Here is a 17,077-nt window from a genome sequence, read left to right on the forward strand (position 1 = left end):
CAAAATCTGTGTTCATTTTTTCGACGATATTTTTTACGATAATATAAATAAATAGCCGCCGCAACTTCTTCGACGTCCATCATGTACAATAATTCTAGAAGCACTGACGATTGCGGCAGACCGCATTAGAACCAAGACGATAACGGTTATCAGGAATACGGCGAGCCGCTAGTGCGTTCTAGGCCTTAGAACCGTCAGTCTACCTAAATTTGTTTCTAAGCTCAATAGCAGAACCATCCCTTGTCAATCCCCCCAAATAAAAATGCAAAAAAGTACAGATATTTTATTAGCGCTATTAAAGTTTGCTCTTTCGGGATTTAGCTAATTTCCTGAGCTCCTGCCTCAGTATTTTCCCGCTGGGGTTCTTCGGTATTTCGGTCACGAAGCGTACTCCGCCCCGAAGGTGTTTCGGATTTGATAGCTGGAAGGTAAAAACGGTCGGAAGGAAATTTAATTGAATTTAAATAACGGAATGTTTTACGACGCATAGATTTATATATTAATACGTGAAGCCAAAACTTTGTGTCCCTTTTTTTACGAAAATTGCGCGGACGGAGGAGTATGAAATTTCCCACACTTATTGAGAATATGGAAAAGGACGTGGTGCGGACTCACAAGAGGTCCTACCACCAGTAATAACATTAACATCCTTAACATTCTATAATTCAAATATATTGTCAATTTCTACGTAAGTGAAGTGGGGGGTAAAATTTAGCGTTATGCCAATGTAACTATTCCACGTGGACGCAGTCGCGGGCAAAAGCTAGAGAAAAAGTTTACTGGTAGTAGGACCCCTTGTGAGTCCGCACCACCACCCTGCCTATTTCTGCCGTGAAGCAGTTATGCGTTTCGGTTTGAAGGGTGGGGCAGCCCACGTAACTATACTGAGACCTCAGAACTTATATCTCAAGGTGTGTGGCGCATTAACGTTGTAGATCTCTATGGGCTCCAGTAATCACTTAACACTAGGTGGGCTGTAAGCTCGTCCACCCATCTAAGCTAAAAAAAAGAAAAAAGATATACCGTCCGTGCCACGAAATCTTTGAGGTCCTGTTCAGTGACTTCCTTCCCTGGTTGGCGTACAACGAAGGCTAATGGCACCTCTCCTGCCGCGCGGTCCTCTATGCCGACGACACCGGCGTCTTTCACTGCTTCGTGCTGCAGCAGGACCGCTTCCAGTTCGGCTGGAGGCACCTGGGTTCAAGTCGATTGGATCAGATATCGCCTTTTCGCATTTAAAGTGTACAATTACCAAAAATGTTCGAAATTGAGTTAATATGCGTAAACAATTGGGTAAAAGCAGTATTTTTCTCATAAATACTGTCAAAAGAGTGTGGTTGATTTTTTTTTTTTAGTTTACCTATATTTTGGCTACTATTAACAAAATTACACACATAAAATTAAATAAATATAATACATAATTTTATCTTACTTTAAAAGACAGATAATGTAACTGGTAAATAATAAAAAATAAATATTGCAAATATGATTAATATTAAAAATATTACATGTTAAACCTTTAAGACACTCTCCTGTAAAATTAGTAAGTTTTGAGATTATAGAGTTTTAATGCGAGAAGACGATACGTAGAAATTTATTTGATTTTACCCGCTTTCATTTTTATTGGTATGTTTGTTTGTATGTAACAGGAATCTTTGAATACTAGAGGTCCCGCGGTAGTCGAAATTCGACTATAATTAATTGGAATTGTAAGTTTGTACACTATTATGATTGTATTTTATACTTCTATAAGCACAAGTTTCGCCAAGGCTACTCTATAAAAAAATATTAACAAAAACAAACAATATTTAATCTATTCTCAATTTGACAACAGACGCTAAGAACAAAAGTTTGACAATAAATAGTATGCATGCGTGTGTGCTTCAAATACATGGTATGTAGTGTGTGTAATGTTTTCATTATTGATTTAATGTATCTTTTATGCATTATTTTAATAAAATATTAGCATTGTGCACTTCTTCTCTATATTCTCTATAAGTGTGGGAAATTTCATACTCCTCCGTCCGCTCAATTTTCGTAAAAAGGGATACAAAGTTTTTGCTTCACGTATTAATATATAGATCATTTTAACTGACTTGAAGACGTCCGATTAACTTGACAATTCGCACACGCGTCAAGGACTGTATAACTCACGACAATACCTTATTAGATAAAGTAAATAGGCCAATAGAGTAGGGTATATTTATTTATTAAGTAGATGTGTTAAGAAGTTCACCATCCACCATGGCCTTGTTTTATTGCTCTTGTAGGTAGACGAGCATACGTCCCACCTGATGGTGAGTGGTTACTGTCGCCCATGGACGTCAGCAATACCAGGGGCAGAGTCAAGCCTCTGCTTACTATTCTGTATTCTCCACAAGCCTCGTTTTTTTTTTTTATTGCTTAGATGGGTGGACGAGCTCACAGCCCACCTGGTGTTAAGTGGTTACTGGAGCCCATAGACATCCACAACGTAAATGCGCCACCCACCTTGAGATACAAGTTCTAAGGTCTCAAGTATAGTAACGACGGCTGCCCCACCCTTCAAACCGAAACGCATTACTGCTTCACGGCAGAAATAGGCAGGGTGGTGGTACCCACCCGCGCGGACTCACAAGAGGTCCTACCACCAGTAAAAGTACCGTTTAAAGAAGGATATATCATAGTGCTCGGGAAACACCGTAGAGGGGAGTTCGTTCCAAAGCCGGATGGTACGCCAACCGGCGTCCATATATATTAGAACCTCTAATACCGTCCTCAACCTTGGGACAGGAGCAGAAAACCCATATGCCTGTCCATACCCTTCAGGATATAAAGCAAGATTATAACTGAGCCACTTAACGATGCATTACAGGGTTAAGGATACCATACGTAGCATACTGCTAGTCTAGACCAACTAATTACCAGCTGCGCAACTGCTTATATGAACCAACCTGATATCCTTTATATTTGATGAGTTCCTTAATCCTATCACAGATGTAGAAGTGTCCGTCCTCGTCGTAGTAGCCTACGTCGCCAGTCCTGTAGAAGTCCTCGTCATCAAAGTCTTCGGACCTGGCCCTCCCGATGTAGCCCTTCATAAGGAGCGCACCCTTTGCGCAAATCTCTCCTGTTTGATTAGGGCCAAGAGGCTGGCGGGTTTTTATGTCGACTATCTGTAATGGGCAATTTTAATGTGTGCGCTGACTGCGGCTGAGGATCGATCCATGTGGCGAACCTTGGGACGCATTTGAGACTGGATGGCAATGTGTGGACAGTTACAACGCTCCCAATAAGGATCTTCTACAATACTGGTTTGTGCGGACTATTCAATCTATGGGCGTCAAACGCCGATGGCTTTAAATTTAACGATAGGCAGCTGCTTGGTTCTGCCCCTGACATTTTGGACGTCCATGGGCGACGGTAACCACTCGCCGTCAGGTATGCGCGTCTGCCTACAAGGGCAATAAAAAAATAAATATACGATTGTCTGGTGTAACAGTTATTTCCCTTCACTACTAAGGCGAGGGCTTTAGGCTCTATTTCCATATCGGCCAGACATTCGTTTGTTGAACAAGTCTGTAAATTCTCTTCGTGTGGGTACTTAATATCTATTAAATGAATAAAAATAATTATTATTTAGGTAAAGCTACTTATAAATAGAAAATCTGCATTAGCTCACCGCCAGTTGGCAGCGTTCCCAGAAGGCTGGCAGCATTTCCACGTTGGATAGCAATGCCAATTCTTTGTGCAAAATACGTACCGGCCTTCTGGTCTCCCGAGGCCTCAAATAGTTTTTTTTAAGGTCCTTAAAAAAGCTTTTGGCAGATGGGCCCCAGGGGCCCAAAGTTTCTACCCCAAACGGAACAAAAATAAAATCTTTAGAGAGATTTTCATATTTCCGCCGTTTGAGGCCTTCAGCCATTGAAGCAGTCTATTTATTTATATATTAAAACGTATGTAATCCGTTTCTTGTTTCCATAGAACAGGGAATTTTAGTTTAGGACCAGACTTCTCTCCGACTTTTTAATTATACTTTTTAAGTAATTGTGCATAAAATAACAGACCTTAAAATATCCTTATTTTTTTTTTTTTTATTGTTTAGATGGGTGGACGAGCTCACAGTCCACCTGGAGATATAAGTTCTAAGGTCTCAGTATATTTACAACGGATGCATCACTCTTCAAACCGAAACGCATTAGTGCTTCACGGCAGAAATAAGCAGAGCGGTGGTACCTACCCGTGCGGAATCACAAGAGGTCCTAACCACCAGTAATTACGCAAATTAATTTTTGCGGGTTTGGTTTTTTATTACGCGATGTTATTCCTTAACCATAAAAGTCAATCGTGAACATTTGTTAAGTACGTATTTCATTGGAAAAATTGGTAACCGCCTGCGGGATTCGAACACCGTTGCATCGCTAGATACAAATGCACCGGACGTCTTATCCTTTAGGCCACGACGACTTTTTAACAAAAGCCATGTTTTTGCGTTTTTGATTTCAAATCGTTTATATTTGTTTAACACTGGGAATCTTTAGCTAGACACTGAATTATTTTAAAATCGTAAAATATTCTGGTTTCACCTTCAGCACGCATCCGGGTGCAGCCAGACCCACGCTGCCCGGTTTCGCGATGTCTAATTGGGTGTACGTGTATCTGGTGATGCCCAGGGTCGTCTCTGACGACCCGTAACCTTGGAAGACTCCTCTAAGGTTCGGGAACCTGATCCCGAAAAGTAATATTAACGTATAAATTAATATTATGTATCCTTTTGATTGATTTTCGTGAAAGCATCGCGTTTTTGTACTATCATTTCATATTATTTTTTTATAGCTTAGATGGTTGGACGAGCTAACGGCCCACCTGGTGTTAAGCGGTAACCGGAGACCACCCAACGTAGACGTCTACAACGTAAATACCGCCACCCACCTCGAGACATGAGTTGTAAGATCTCCGTTTTAACAGTACAACGGCTGCCCCACCTTTGAAACGGAAACGCATTACTGCTTCGCGGCAGAAATAGGCGGGGTGGTGGTATCTACCCGCGCGGTAATTAGTGATGTTTTGAATGCTTTACAGTAACCGTTTACCATAACTTATATCTCAAGGGGGATGGCGCATTTACGTTGCAGATGTCTATGGGCTCCAGTAATCATTTAACACCAGGTGGGCTGTGAGCTCGTCCACTCATCTAAGCTATAAAAAAAACCGTGGTCGCGGACTACTGATGTGCTATCATTAAAATACTAACTACCGTCAATTTAAAGAAAATATATATCCAGACTTTAACATTTCATTTCACACAGAACTAACTTATATATAAATACTAAATAATCTTCAGGTCTGGCCGTTTGTTTGCTATCGATTTTCATCTTCGTATCATGACGATCCAAGCATACTAAAACGTATCCCAAAAAAATATCCCATTCTTGCGGATCCTCTGGATTTGAACCTCTGGGTTTGCGGAGGGACATCGGTTCCCTCTGTATTCTGTACCGTATGTTCCATGGGGAGTGCTCTGAGGAATCGTTCGAGATGATACCATCGTCTCGTTTTTACCATCGCACCGCCCGCCCCCGGAGTAGAGTTCATCCGTACTACCTGGAGCCACTGCATTCATCCGCAGTGCGTTTCCAGAGATTTTTTTGCCACGTACCATCCAGGTATGGAATGAGCTCTCCTCCACGGTGTTTCCCGAGCGCTATGACATGTCCTTCTTCAAACGAGGCTTGTGGAGAGTATTAAACGCTAGGTAGCGGCTTGGCTCTGCCGCTGGCATTTCTGACATCCATTAACGACGGTAACCACTCACCATCAGGTGGGCCGTATGCTAGTCTACCGATACAATAAAAAAACTAATTCGTATTTTCGGTAATCGGATAAAGTAATTACAATGGCAGGTCTTACTTTTCGAAGGCAGCCTTGGCCGTGTCCTTGTGCAGGGGAGCGGCCCCCGAATATATCAGTCTAACAGAGCCCAGGTCCAAAGTGCTGGTAGACTTGCAGACTGCGACCAAGATCGGGGGTACCACGGTCAGCTGGACCACCTGCATGCAATCGTCGGTGGTGTAAATCTCATTGCACGATGAAGTCGTCGTGGCCTAAAGGATAAGACGTCCGGTGCATTCGTGTTGAGCGATGCACCGGTGTTCGAATCCCGCAGGCGGGTACCAAATTTTCCAATGAAATACGTACTTAACAATTGTTCACGATTGACTTCCACGGTGAAGGAATAACATCGTGTAATAAAAATCAAACCCGCAAAATTATAATTTGCGTAATCACTGGTGGTAGGACCTATTGTGAGTCCGCACGGGTAGGTACCACCGCCCTGCCTATTTCTGCCGTGAAGCAGTAATGCGTGTCGGTTTGAAGGGTGGGGTAGCCGTTGTAACTATACTGAGACCTTAGAACTCATATCTCAAGGTGGGTGGCGCATTTACGTTGTAGATGTCTATGGGCTCCAGTAACCACTTAACACCAGGTGGGCTGTGAGCTCGTCCACCAATCCAAGCAATAAAAAATAATAATAATAATAATAATAATTTGCGTAATTACTGGTGGTAGGACTTCTTGTGAGTGCGCACGGGCAGGGTACCACCGCCCTGCCTATTTCTGCCGTGAAACAGTAATGCGTTTCGGTTTGAAGGGTGGAGCAGACGTTGTAGCTATACTGAGACCTTAGAACTTATATCTCAAGGTGGGTGGCGCATTTACTTTGTAGATGTCTATGGGTTCCAGTAACCACTTAATACCAGGTGAGATGGTTGGACGAGCTCACTCTTTATATGCTCAATAAAAATAAAAAATGAACCTACTCTAAAAGAAATTTAAGCCAGTATCTTGCCCGTTATATAAGTAGAAAGAAATATATAGTTAGATCGAACATGGTAAATGATAAAAAAAATGCAATAACTATCTCTCAAAGACTTGTTTAAACTGAGATACTGTTATAAACACGGATTTCTTAGTAACAAACCCAAGGATAAAATCAAACATTAAACAGAAAAAACTGAAATTCAACTCTCTCCCTCAACATTGTTTTTTTAGTGACGTTGCTATTTTTATTACCCTTGTAGGCATTCGATCATACGACCCACCTGATGGTGAGTGGTTACCGTCGCCCATGGGCTTCAGCAACGCCAGAGGCAGAGCCAAGCCGCTGCGTACCAGTGTTGGTGGCCCAGGGGCATATCCAGTGCCACTAGCAGACGCCAGCGCACACGGGCTCAGCCAAAAGAGAACCTATACCCTTTTACTGCTTAGGCGGCGACAGACCCGCACGTAAAGACCGAAACAGTTAAGCATCCAACATTCCCGATCCTGCGGACAGAATGGAAAGCAGTCGACGTCGCCCAAAACACGTCATCTCAGATCCTCCCGATCCACTAACGGTGCTTTTAGGTACTTCAAGCACCGGTCACCGTTCTCGTCGAATCCGTCGCTTGCGACGTAGGGCTCGACGAGTAAATTAACCCACAGACACAGCCCACTGAGTTTCTCGCCGGATCTTTTCAGTGGGTAGCATTTCCGATCCGGTGGTGGATTCTGCGAATTACGACTCTTGCTAGGGTTCGTGTTAGCAACGTTGTCAGGTTTGAGCTCCGTTAGCTCACCCAATAGTTAAGGTTACACTGAAATAGCCTCTCAAGGCTATCAGCTTAGGTACAAAAAAAAAACCAACCCTACCTTATACCTCTCGATTGTCTTCAAGTATAGTTCAACGTCGAATTTGTCCAGATAAACCCCGATTCTACCGCTAGCCATCCCAGTGATGCTACCGACCAGACCCATTACGTGGTACCACGGACCGACGCTTAGAGTCGGCTGCTTCGGGTCGAAAGTCACAGGCCTAAAACGTTTGCAAAAATTAAGCATCCCACCAGCAACGCTCTTTGTATCACAGAAATATCTTAGGATTGAACAAACAAAAAATAATGATATGGATGTACCTAATATTTAAAAAAAAACGGTGTTAAAAATGTTTTCGACGTGGCTTATCTGTGACTCAGGTTTTTTTTATTGCCCTTGTAGGCAGACGAGCATACGGCCCACCTGATGGTGAATGGTTACCGTCGCCCATGGGCTTCATCAATGCCAGGGCCAGAGCCAAGCCGCTGCCTACTGCATAATACTCTCCACAAGCCTCGTTTGAAGAAGGACATGTCATAGCGCTCGGGAAACACCGTGGAGGGGAGCTCATTCCATAGCCGGATGGTACGTGGCAAAAAATATCTCTGGAAACGCACTGTGGATGAACGCAGTGGCTCCAGGTAGTATGGATGAACCGTAGTATGGATGAACCGTAGTATGGATGAACCGTAGTATGGATGAACTGTAGTATGGATGAACCGTAGTATGGATGAACCGTAGTATGGATGAACCGTAGTATGGATGAACCGTAGTATGGATGAACCGTAGTATGGATGAACTGTAGTATGGATGGTATGGATGGTATGGCTGATATCCGTAACCGATGGTAAATACTTCGACGTTGACTTCAAGAGTTTCTGGATCGATTCAAGAGTAAACTCGAATGTGTTAAAGCAAGTTCCTGTGTATAATGAAAACATATTATTGTAAACGAAAAAACTCACAAACAACACGCTGCTATAACGTTGTAATGCGTTAACAGCACTCCCTTTGGCAAGCCGGTGGTCCCAGAGGAATAGACCATGAACAAAACATCGTTCTGCCCATTCACGTTGACCGCGGTGAACTTCTCGATTTCAATCTCAGACCCGCCACCGGCCAATACTAACTCGTCGAACGAATATAAACCGCTTTTCGACCCAGCGTCGCCGAAAATTATCGTTTTCTCAATGAATCCAAACGATTTTAACGTTCGCACGTGCCTCTCGTGCATTTTCGGCGATATTATCACGTATTTCGGTTTTGATATGTTCATTGCGTGTTTTAGTTCGCCTGGAAAGTAAGCAGCGGCGGTTTAGGTCAGCGATGGAATTGAAATGATTTTTAGTTGCTTTGATGTGTGTTTCACTGCCCTCCTGGTGATCGGCGGTTATATGACATGGACGTTAAAAAAACTTCGCAACTCACATTGAGACGTGAATTCAAAGTCTCAGTGGAATAATACACTGGCTACCCCACTCTTCGAGCCATTGATTCGCGGCAGAAATAAGCAGGGTGGCTGTACCTGTGGTATCTTTGGTACCACCACCCTGGTACCTAGTGCTACCATATCTTTTCACCCTTCGATATGTACAATGATAGTGGATATGAATCATTAGAACATTTTTTTTATTGCTTAGATGGGTGGACCAGCTCATAGCCCACCTGATGTTAAGTGGTTACTGGAGCCCATAGACATCTACAACGTAAATGCGCCACGCACCTTGAGATATAAGTTCTAAGGTCTCAAGTATAGTTACAACGGATGCCTCGCCCTTCAAACCGCATTACTGCTTCACGGCAGAAATAGGCAGGGTGGTGGTACCCAACCGCGCGGACTCTCAAGAGGTCCTACCACCAGTAAAAATCTTTTGAGGCTCTTTACAAATCAGTCGATTTATGAAGAATATTACCTTTAACATAATTAGTGCTTATAGTAGTGACAATGGCGCCGACGCATGCCGGACCAATCACAGCAGTCCAAAACTCTTGTCTGTTCTCAGATAGTATCGCTATTCTCTCTCCTTTACGTACGCCCAGTCGAGAGAGCGAGATAGCGAATCTCATAGATTGCTGCACAATTTCCCCGTAGGTCATAGTTTCGCCTGTGGCTCCATTTGTCTGAAGTAATTAGAGGTTTTTATAGATTTTTTTTGTGCGAATCATATGTTTTAGACTAAAATGCATAGGAACCTCTCGCGAAAGCAGACAGAATTAGATAGTGCAAAATAAAATTAAATCATCATCATCATCATCATCATCATCAGCCTTTATCTGCCCACTGCTGGACATAGGCCTTCCCCAATGCCTTCCACATAATGCGGTCCTCCGCCTTCCGCATCCAACGACTTCCCGCCGTGCGCACTAAGTCGTCAGTCCACCTGGTTGGAGGACGCCCCGCGCTCCTTGTACCCATCCGTGGCCTCCATTCGAGGACTTTCCTCCCCCACCTGGCGTCGCTGGCTCGACAGATGTGACCGGCCCATTGCCACTTCAGCCTGCTAGCTTTGAGAGCTATGTCGTCGACTTTGGTTCTCCGTCGAATTTCTTCGTTCCGGATTTTGTCCCTTAGAAAAATACCTAGCATAGCTCTCTCCATCGCCCGCTGTGCGACTCTTAACTTATGGGCCAGCCCTGCCGTCAGTGTCCAGGTTTCCGCGCCGTAGGTCATAGCGGGGAGAATGCACTGGTTAAAGACTTTTGTCTTCAGGCATTGAGGAATTTGCGAGGTGAGGATTGCACGGAATTTCCCAAATGCCGACCAACCCAGTCGTATGCGTCTCTCAATCTCTGTATTGAATAAATAAATTAATATTGAAAAATTAAATGATAAATTGATAATAAATTTGCATGGCGCGCAATGCAACACAAATAAAAATCAACTAACGCGAGAGGTCAACAACTTCCAAGGACCACATGCCAAACTTTATTTGTTTGTGTGAACACAGGAAAGAAAGAAAAATACTTTGTAAATGATTACTTCGATATTAATTATTGTTTCCTTGACTATTCATCTTCATTAAACACATTAGGAGTTCCGGATTCGTGTTTTTTTTACCTGTGCAATCCTGTCTTTGTGCATCCACATTCTGTCCAGTATGAACTGGCCGAAGTTCAAGTGCAGCGGAACGGTGATGTCCCTGGACCCGTACACGTAGTTAGGATTCTTCAGCATCTTTCTATAGATATGAAACATAAAATGAATTTGAACTTGAAATTTGAATAAATTTGAATTTGAATGAATTTCTATACGAATTTTTAAATGAACCATAAAATATCTGTAATAAATAAGGATCATTTTTTATTTATATGATTTACCATGTAACACTGAGATATCGATACGCGAAGCATATTTGAAACGCGAAGCTATCCGGTTTTAAGGATCATATAGATAAACTATACTAATATTATCTATTCTATACTAATATTATAAAGGGGGAAAGATTTGTTTGTTTGTTTGTATTGAATAGGCTTCGAAACTAATAAACCGATTTGAAAAATTATTTCACTGTTTGGAAGCTACACTATTTCGGAGTGACATAAGCTATAATCTTTTTTAAAAAAAATTGGGATCCTTACTAAAACTCCAATAATGTAACGCAAGGTGTAAATAAATTACATAAAATATTCTTTACATCGCGTGCCCTGCAAAAACTATCGATGATAGAATAAAATAATGTACTACGACTTTGTAGAACACATTATTATTTACAAAAAATGTCACGACAACATATTATGTATTATAGTTATGCCACAATAAGTGTTATTTTATTTAAAAAAATAAAACAATTTCAAATATCGTTGAAATTTTTGTTAAAGACCCGAGCGGAGGCGGAGCGGGCCGCTAGTGATTGTATAAAGAGCCACGAAGGCTTTTCAAGGACACGACCTTCGGCAATGAATTATGCGACTAAGAAGAAGAAGGTATATAATAAATACACTTGTGTCAATGGATGACGTATAATAATATAATAATATGCTTAAGTCGATTTTTAATTAAGTAACGCAATTATTATGCAAATTGTAAGGTGAACTACCAATTTTATGTACAACATTTTACAATTAATAAATGATGTAGGCATGTTTTAATTTTGGCGGGCTTTCTATCTCCCACAGATTATAAGCAATGCTGTGAACGCTACGGCTGTAGGTACTCGTACAATAAGTAGGTTGGCCGCCAAGTAGGTTGGCCGTTGCACAAATAACTTCCACTTTTTTGCCACAGCTGTCACAAGTCGTTGTAATAATTAAAACTACTTTTGCGACTTAATCTTACGTCTATTAATTCCGTAGCTTCAAATATATTACAGTTTTGTGGTCACGGATGAATATTAAAGCCTTAGTTTTAGTAAAAATGACTGTCAACACTGAGGTTTGAGATTGACATTTGACAGACTTTTGGCGGGAACATATCTTCCTTTTTCCCTTCCTCTAAGTCTCGGAAATCTAAAGTTTTAGATTTGTATTAATAATTACTTAAAACTACTTTTGCGGCTTAAGCCTATGTTTATTAATTCCGTAGCGTCGAATATTCTACAGTTTTCATTGTCACCGAAGCCTTAAAGCCTTAGTTTTCGTAAAAAGAGTTTTGATTATGTTCTACCCCGTAATTATATATTTAAACTTATTAAAACCAGGTGAACCGTCATACATTTTGCTTAAGCGGACATGTGCTATGTTCAGCTTTGTTTATATCTGTTGCGGGGCTATTTTGCTTTATGAGTATGGTCGGTAGAAATAAGGAACACCATCTAATGCCGGCCACTGACATGCGCGCAAATATTCGTACAATGTACGAATATTTGCGCGCATGTCAGTGGTTTTTTTTTTTTTTTAATTTTTTTATAGTTTTATAATTTTTTTTATAATTTTTTACTATATAAATATGTGCATTATTTCTTATTTAGTAATCTGTGAAGTTAGTAGTGTGTGTAGTTAGCTCTTGTTTTCATGTTGTTTTCAAATATATATATTGCTGTAACATGTCATAGTGTGTTATAAGAGATTGCTGTACATGCCTGTAACTGGCTTACATACCAGTACTTAATTTTATACATGTTAATTTTAAGCTTGAATGTTTTGTGTGTATTGCTGTTGGTGTGTCTAAATAAATAAATAAATAAATAAAATAAATGTTTGCGCGCATGTGAAGGGCCGTCAAACATTCATTCGCAAACCTAGCGGCTGTGCAAATGGGTTCGCATACTCAATTTGCGAACCCGTTTGCGCTTCCTCCTACACTTGTTTACGAATGTCGAGGAGAATTACGAATTTCTCCTCCTTTTTAATTCGTCAATAGAACATTGAAGAGAAAAAGAGTTTTTAATTCTTTCCCAGACATCATTAACAGCCATGCTGTTTTTATGGGATTTCTTTTGATGAAAATACGCTACACAGTAGACGTCACGAACTATGAAAATGGCGTATAGTATACGTCCGTTACCTTCGCAATCGTTGGCGCAACTGGGCAAGCGAATGTGTGGGAGACTACGTGAAGGTTCGAGGTTCGCGCACTTTGATGTCTGTTAAAAAACCGACACAGCTTGGAAAACCACGAATGCAGCGAAAACTTTGCATAACCATTCGCAAATGTCGTCCTACACTTGTGGGTTTGCGTATTCGTGCGCATGTGAGTGACCGGTGTAAGTGTAATATAAAGTATCTGCTGTCTGTGTGGCAAGTGGAAAGAATTTAAAAGCGATACAATAAACTACCACTTTTTTTTATTGCTTAGATGTTGGTTAGCCGAACTCACAGCCCACCTGGTGTTAAGTGGTTACTAGAGCCCATAGACATCTACAATGTAAATGCGCCACCCACCTTGAGATATAAGTTCTAAGGTCTCACAATAGTTACAACGGCTAGCCCGCCCTTCAAACCGAAACGCATTACTGCTTCACGGCAGAAATAGGCGCGCTGGTGGTACCTACCCGTGCGGACTCACAAGAGGTCCTACCAACAGTGATTACGCAAATTATAATTTTGCGGCTTTTGATTTTTATTACACGATGTTATTCCTTCACCGTGGAAGTCAATCGTGAACATTTGTTAAGTACGTATTTCATTAGAAAAATTGGTACCCGCCTGCGGGATTCGGACACCGGTGCATCGCTACATACGAATGCACCGGACGTCTTATCTTTTAGGCCACAACGACTTCACTTTCACTTAAAATGTTATTTATTTTCCACTTGCAACACTAGCGCTATTTCGGTGAGTCTTCCAACAACAACTTGCTATATACAGGTGGACACTTTTTCAACTTCATACAAGATGATGTTCCTTAATCTAACCTCCATATTTATTAGTAACACAACCATTTAAATACAATTGAGTTTATGACGTCACGTATTAATGTTAGTGACGGTATATTTGAGTCGACTATTATCAAAGCCGGCAATCTGACTTTTGGACAATGATTGGTAAATCAGAAAAACGAATTATTGACTTTGTATTCCATTGGCAGTCATAAAACTCTTCGGAACGACATCTTAGATAAATAACAGGTTAACTATTAACCTTTATTTAATGCAGGTTTTGAACCGTATTCTTTGAAGGAGACGATTATATTCAAATCAATCTGTATTGACATATCAATAAAAAATTTTTGTCCAAATGCACAGATTGCCACCTTTGATAATAGACGACTCATTTATACGTTATCTAGTCTCTGAGAGCCTACAATACTGTCTATCTTTTTTGCATTGAATGCATTGGAATGACGCGCGAGGTCATCGCCCTCATGACATATAGCAGCGTTCATTGGTTTTTCTATATCCCGTGAATCTCTAAAACATTTACGAAATTTACACCTTATAACCGCGTATTAAGATTTAAAAAACAATTTCATAAAATATTATTTGTTATTCTAACAAAAACGATACTTTGTAAATTACTAAGTGATGTTAAAAAATAAACCACTATAATAGTTCAGTCAACCTACTTGATGCGCGCGATCAATTAATTATAACTAGAGGTCCCGCAGTAGTCGAAATTCGCCTTTATTTAATTGGAATTGTAAGTTTGTATACTATTATGATTGTATTTTATACTTCTATAATCACAAATATCTCCAAAACTACACAACAAAAAATATTAACAAAGACAAACAATAATTAATATATTCTCAATTTGACAACAGACGTCAAGAACAAAAGTTTGACAATAAATAGTATGCGTGGGTGTGTGCGTCAAATACATGGTATGTAATGTGTAATGTTTTCTTTATTGATTTAATGTATCTTTTATGCATTATTTAAAAAAATATTAGCATTGTGCACTTCTTCTCTATATTCTCTATAAGTGTGTAAAATTTCATACTCCTCCGTCCGCGCAATTTTCGTAAAAAGGGATACAAAGTTTTTGCTTCACGTATTAATATATAGATACGTACTCAAAATAACTTACATTTCACTTATAAAATCGATAATATGATATCACTGCTTTGTAATTGTGAAATTTAATTAGCACCAAAGAAAGCGTCCGTCTTGTTATTAAATACAAACAAAACTGAGCGATTAATATATTCTTATCGCATTTCACGTACATAATTGTTATGCTGATAATTTGTTACATAAATATTATAAATTGTTTAGCGCATGTTTGTTCAAGATTACGTGTACTGATAATGTGTATTACAGAAACAAACATTTCAATATAAAAATGTAGTGGAAGAAATATGTAAAATTACTTTTACGAAAATTAAAACTTTGAATATTCTTCCGCGACATCTAAAACTATAAAGTATACGATACGTTGGGAATAATTAAATTGTAATTAAAACATTTTTTTTTTCATGTTACTAATATGTAGATATTCTTCTATTACAAACCAGCTGACCCGGCAGACTTCGTAGTGCCTCAATCGATAAATAAAAGACCTTAACTTTATATAAAATAAACTTACAACAAACAAAAGGAATCCGTCCGACGGGGGACACATCAAAGGAAAAACAAAATTGTTATTTTTATTTAATTCCGAGCATTTTCATATTTATTTACCTTTAAAAACTTCTCTGGTCTTCCACAAATAATTTAAGACCAAAACTAGCTAAATCGGTTTAGCCGTTCTCGAGTTTTAGCGAGACTAACGAACAGCAATTCATTTTTATAAATATAGATTACTTTCAAGGTATTTGTTGGCGCCACAAAAAAGAAAATGCACCTTTAGTATAAATGTTTGTCGCACATAAACATCAAAAGCTATACATACCGGTGGCACTATGATAATAAGCGAACAGTTGCTAGGCGTGGTAATACAGCAGCAATAAGGAAACTGTATTTCACAAAACAAATTTTTTTAAATTTATTTACCACGAGAACTGTGGGTATAATACAAATCAGCGTCAGCACACGAGGGTCACTGTTTATTAACTGTTTAACTATTATTACCGTATTACGATTTTAGAAGTGACTTTTTGTGTGATTTGTTTTATTTTGTTTATTTAGTGTTTCTTCAGGTTTAAACGTGTAATAACGGTGGTTTATTAACTGTTTAGTATCTGTGAAAGTGCACAAATGTGAGAAAATAAAATGAGTCCCTGGACGTAACTTCTCGGGATCCACCAAAAAGTCCACTGAAAAAATCACAGTAAATGACCACTATTTTACTGAGATTATATTTCATCCCATATCATCTCATCTCATTTCTTTTCATTTTATTTCTTTAACTCCATATTATCATTTTTCATAAAATTATGAACATAAAATTAAAATAAGACATGACCTAAAGGTTTTAGTTACCAGGTCATAAAATCTCTTAAAAAGATTTTAGAAGTGTGTGTTTTCACTTCTTTTTTTTAATCAAAGCAAAGCCGTCGTGTTTTTTACTACCTACCATCTAAATTTAATATACCAAAACTATTCCTTTTCTAAAGACAATCTTTTTTTCGACTCGCACGTACCTAATATTGTGAATATTACTGCCTTAGATAGACGAAAGAAAACTTCCACTTGATATTTTACCGAAGCCCAAAGGTGTCAGTACAAAAATACCCATCCATCTTGAGACAAAAGTCCAATTGTCTGTCTACCCATCCTTTCAATGAAACCTCACGGCAAAATGGGCAATATAGTAGATCGCAAAAAACTTTTTATTACTGTCTAACAAGGCGCTTGCATCTATCTTTTGTACATGTATAACGACATATCGTCGTTGTCAAACCAAAATCTGCTATGTGCACTTTTTGAGATTTTTACTTTTTGACCTTTTCGTATAGTTCACAGCCCTATCTACCGTATAAAAAAAACTGTTATTTGTCTATAGTTTTAATATTTAGCTTTCATTCGATATAGTTCTTAAAAATTCACCTTCATATAATTTTTTATACGAAAGTGTTTTTACTCGTTAATTCAAAATAGAGTTTTTGCTCATAGCAGATTTTGGTTTGACAGCGACGATATAAAGATTAAACTGTATTCATAGTACCTTACTGATTAATTCATACCTTACCGAAATAAGTAAG

At 39.5% G+C, this 17,077-nt stretch overlaps 1 protein-coding gene across 4 annotated transcripts; it reads right to left on the reverse strand.

The window, feature by feature from the left end:
- Window positions 1-269: 269 nt before the first annotated feature.
- Window positions 270-16,074, reverse strand: LOC101735849 (uncharacterized). 4 transcript variants are annotated; one of them, XM_062672957.1, is made up of 10 exons: window positions 15,927-16,074; window positions 10,673-10,793; window positions 9,528-9,735; window positions 8,580-8,907; window positions 7,672-7,834; window positions 5,890-6,029; window positions 4,566-4,704; window positions 2,934-3,155; window positions 1,024-1,194; window positions 270-421 (listed from the first exon to the last, which is right to left on the reverse strand). In XM_062672957.1, exons 2-10 carry the CDS (start codon window positions 10,787-10,789, stop codon window positions 296-298), a joined length of 1,614 nt encoding a protein of 537 aa, XP_062528941.1. In that variant the 5' UTR covers window positions 10,790-10,793; window positions 15,927-16,074; the 3' UTR covers window positions 270-295. The 4 variants fall into 4 exon arrangements, with proteins under 4 accessions (XP_062528941.1, XP_021208382.1, XP_021208384.1 ...); XM_021352707.3 differs by having other exon boundaries at window positions 15,826-15,983; XM_021352709.3 differs by lacking the exon at window positions 15,927-16,074 and adding an exon at window positions 15,615-15,692.
- Window positions 16,075-17,077: the final 1,003 nt, after the last annotated feature.

The sequence above is a fragment of the Bombyx mori genome, chromosome 2 (genome assembly GCF_030269925.1).
Source record: "Bombyx mori chromosome 2, ASM3026992v2".
NCBI classification, from domain to species: Eukaryota; Metazoa; Arthropoda; class Insecta; order Lepidoptera; family Bombycidae; genus Bombyx; species Bombyx mori.

Bases quoted from the DNA above. Each gene is read 5' to 3' on its own strand.
- LOC101735849 (XM_062672957.1), bottom strand. From the start codon at position 10,789: ATGCTGAAGAATCCTAACTACGTGTACGGGTCCAGGGACATCACCGTT. The intron at 7,835-8,579 runs GTGAGTTTTTTC...CAAACGTTTTAG, and splicing joins GTTATAGCAGCGTGTTGTTT to GCCTGTGACTTTCGACCCGA. The intron at 6,030-7,671 runs GTAGGGTTGGTT...GATTGCATGCAG, and splicing joins AGACAATCGAGAGGTATAAG to GTGGTCCAGCTGACCGTGGT.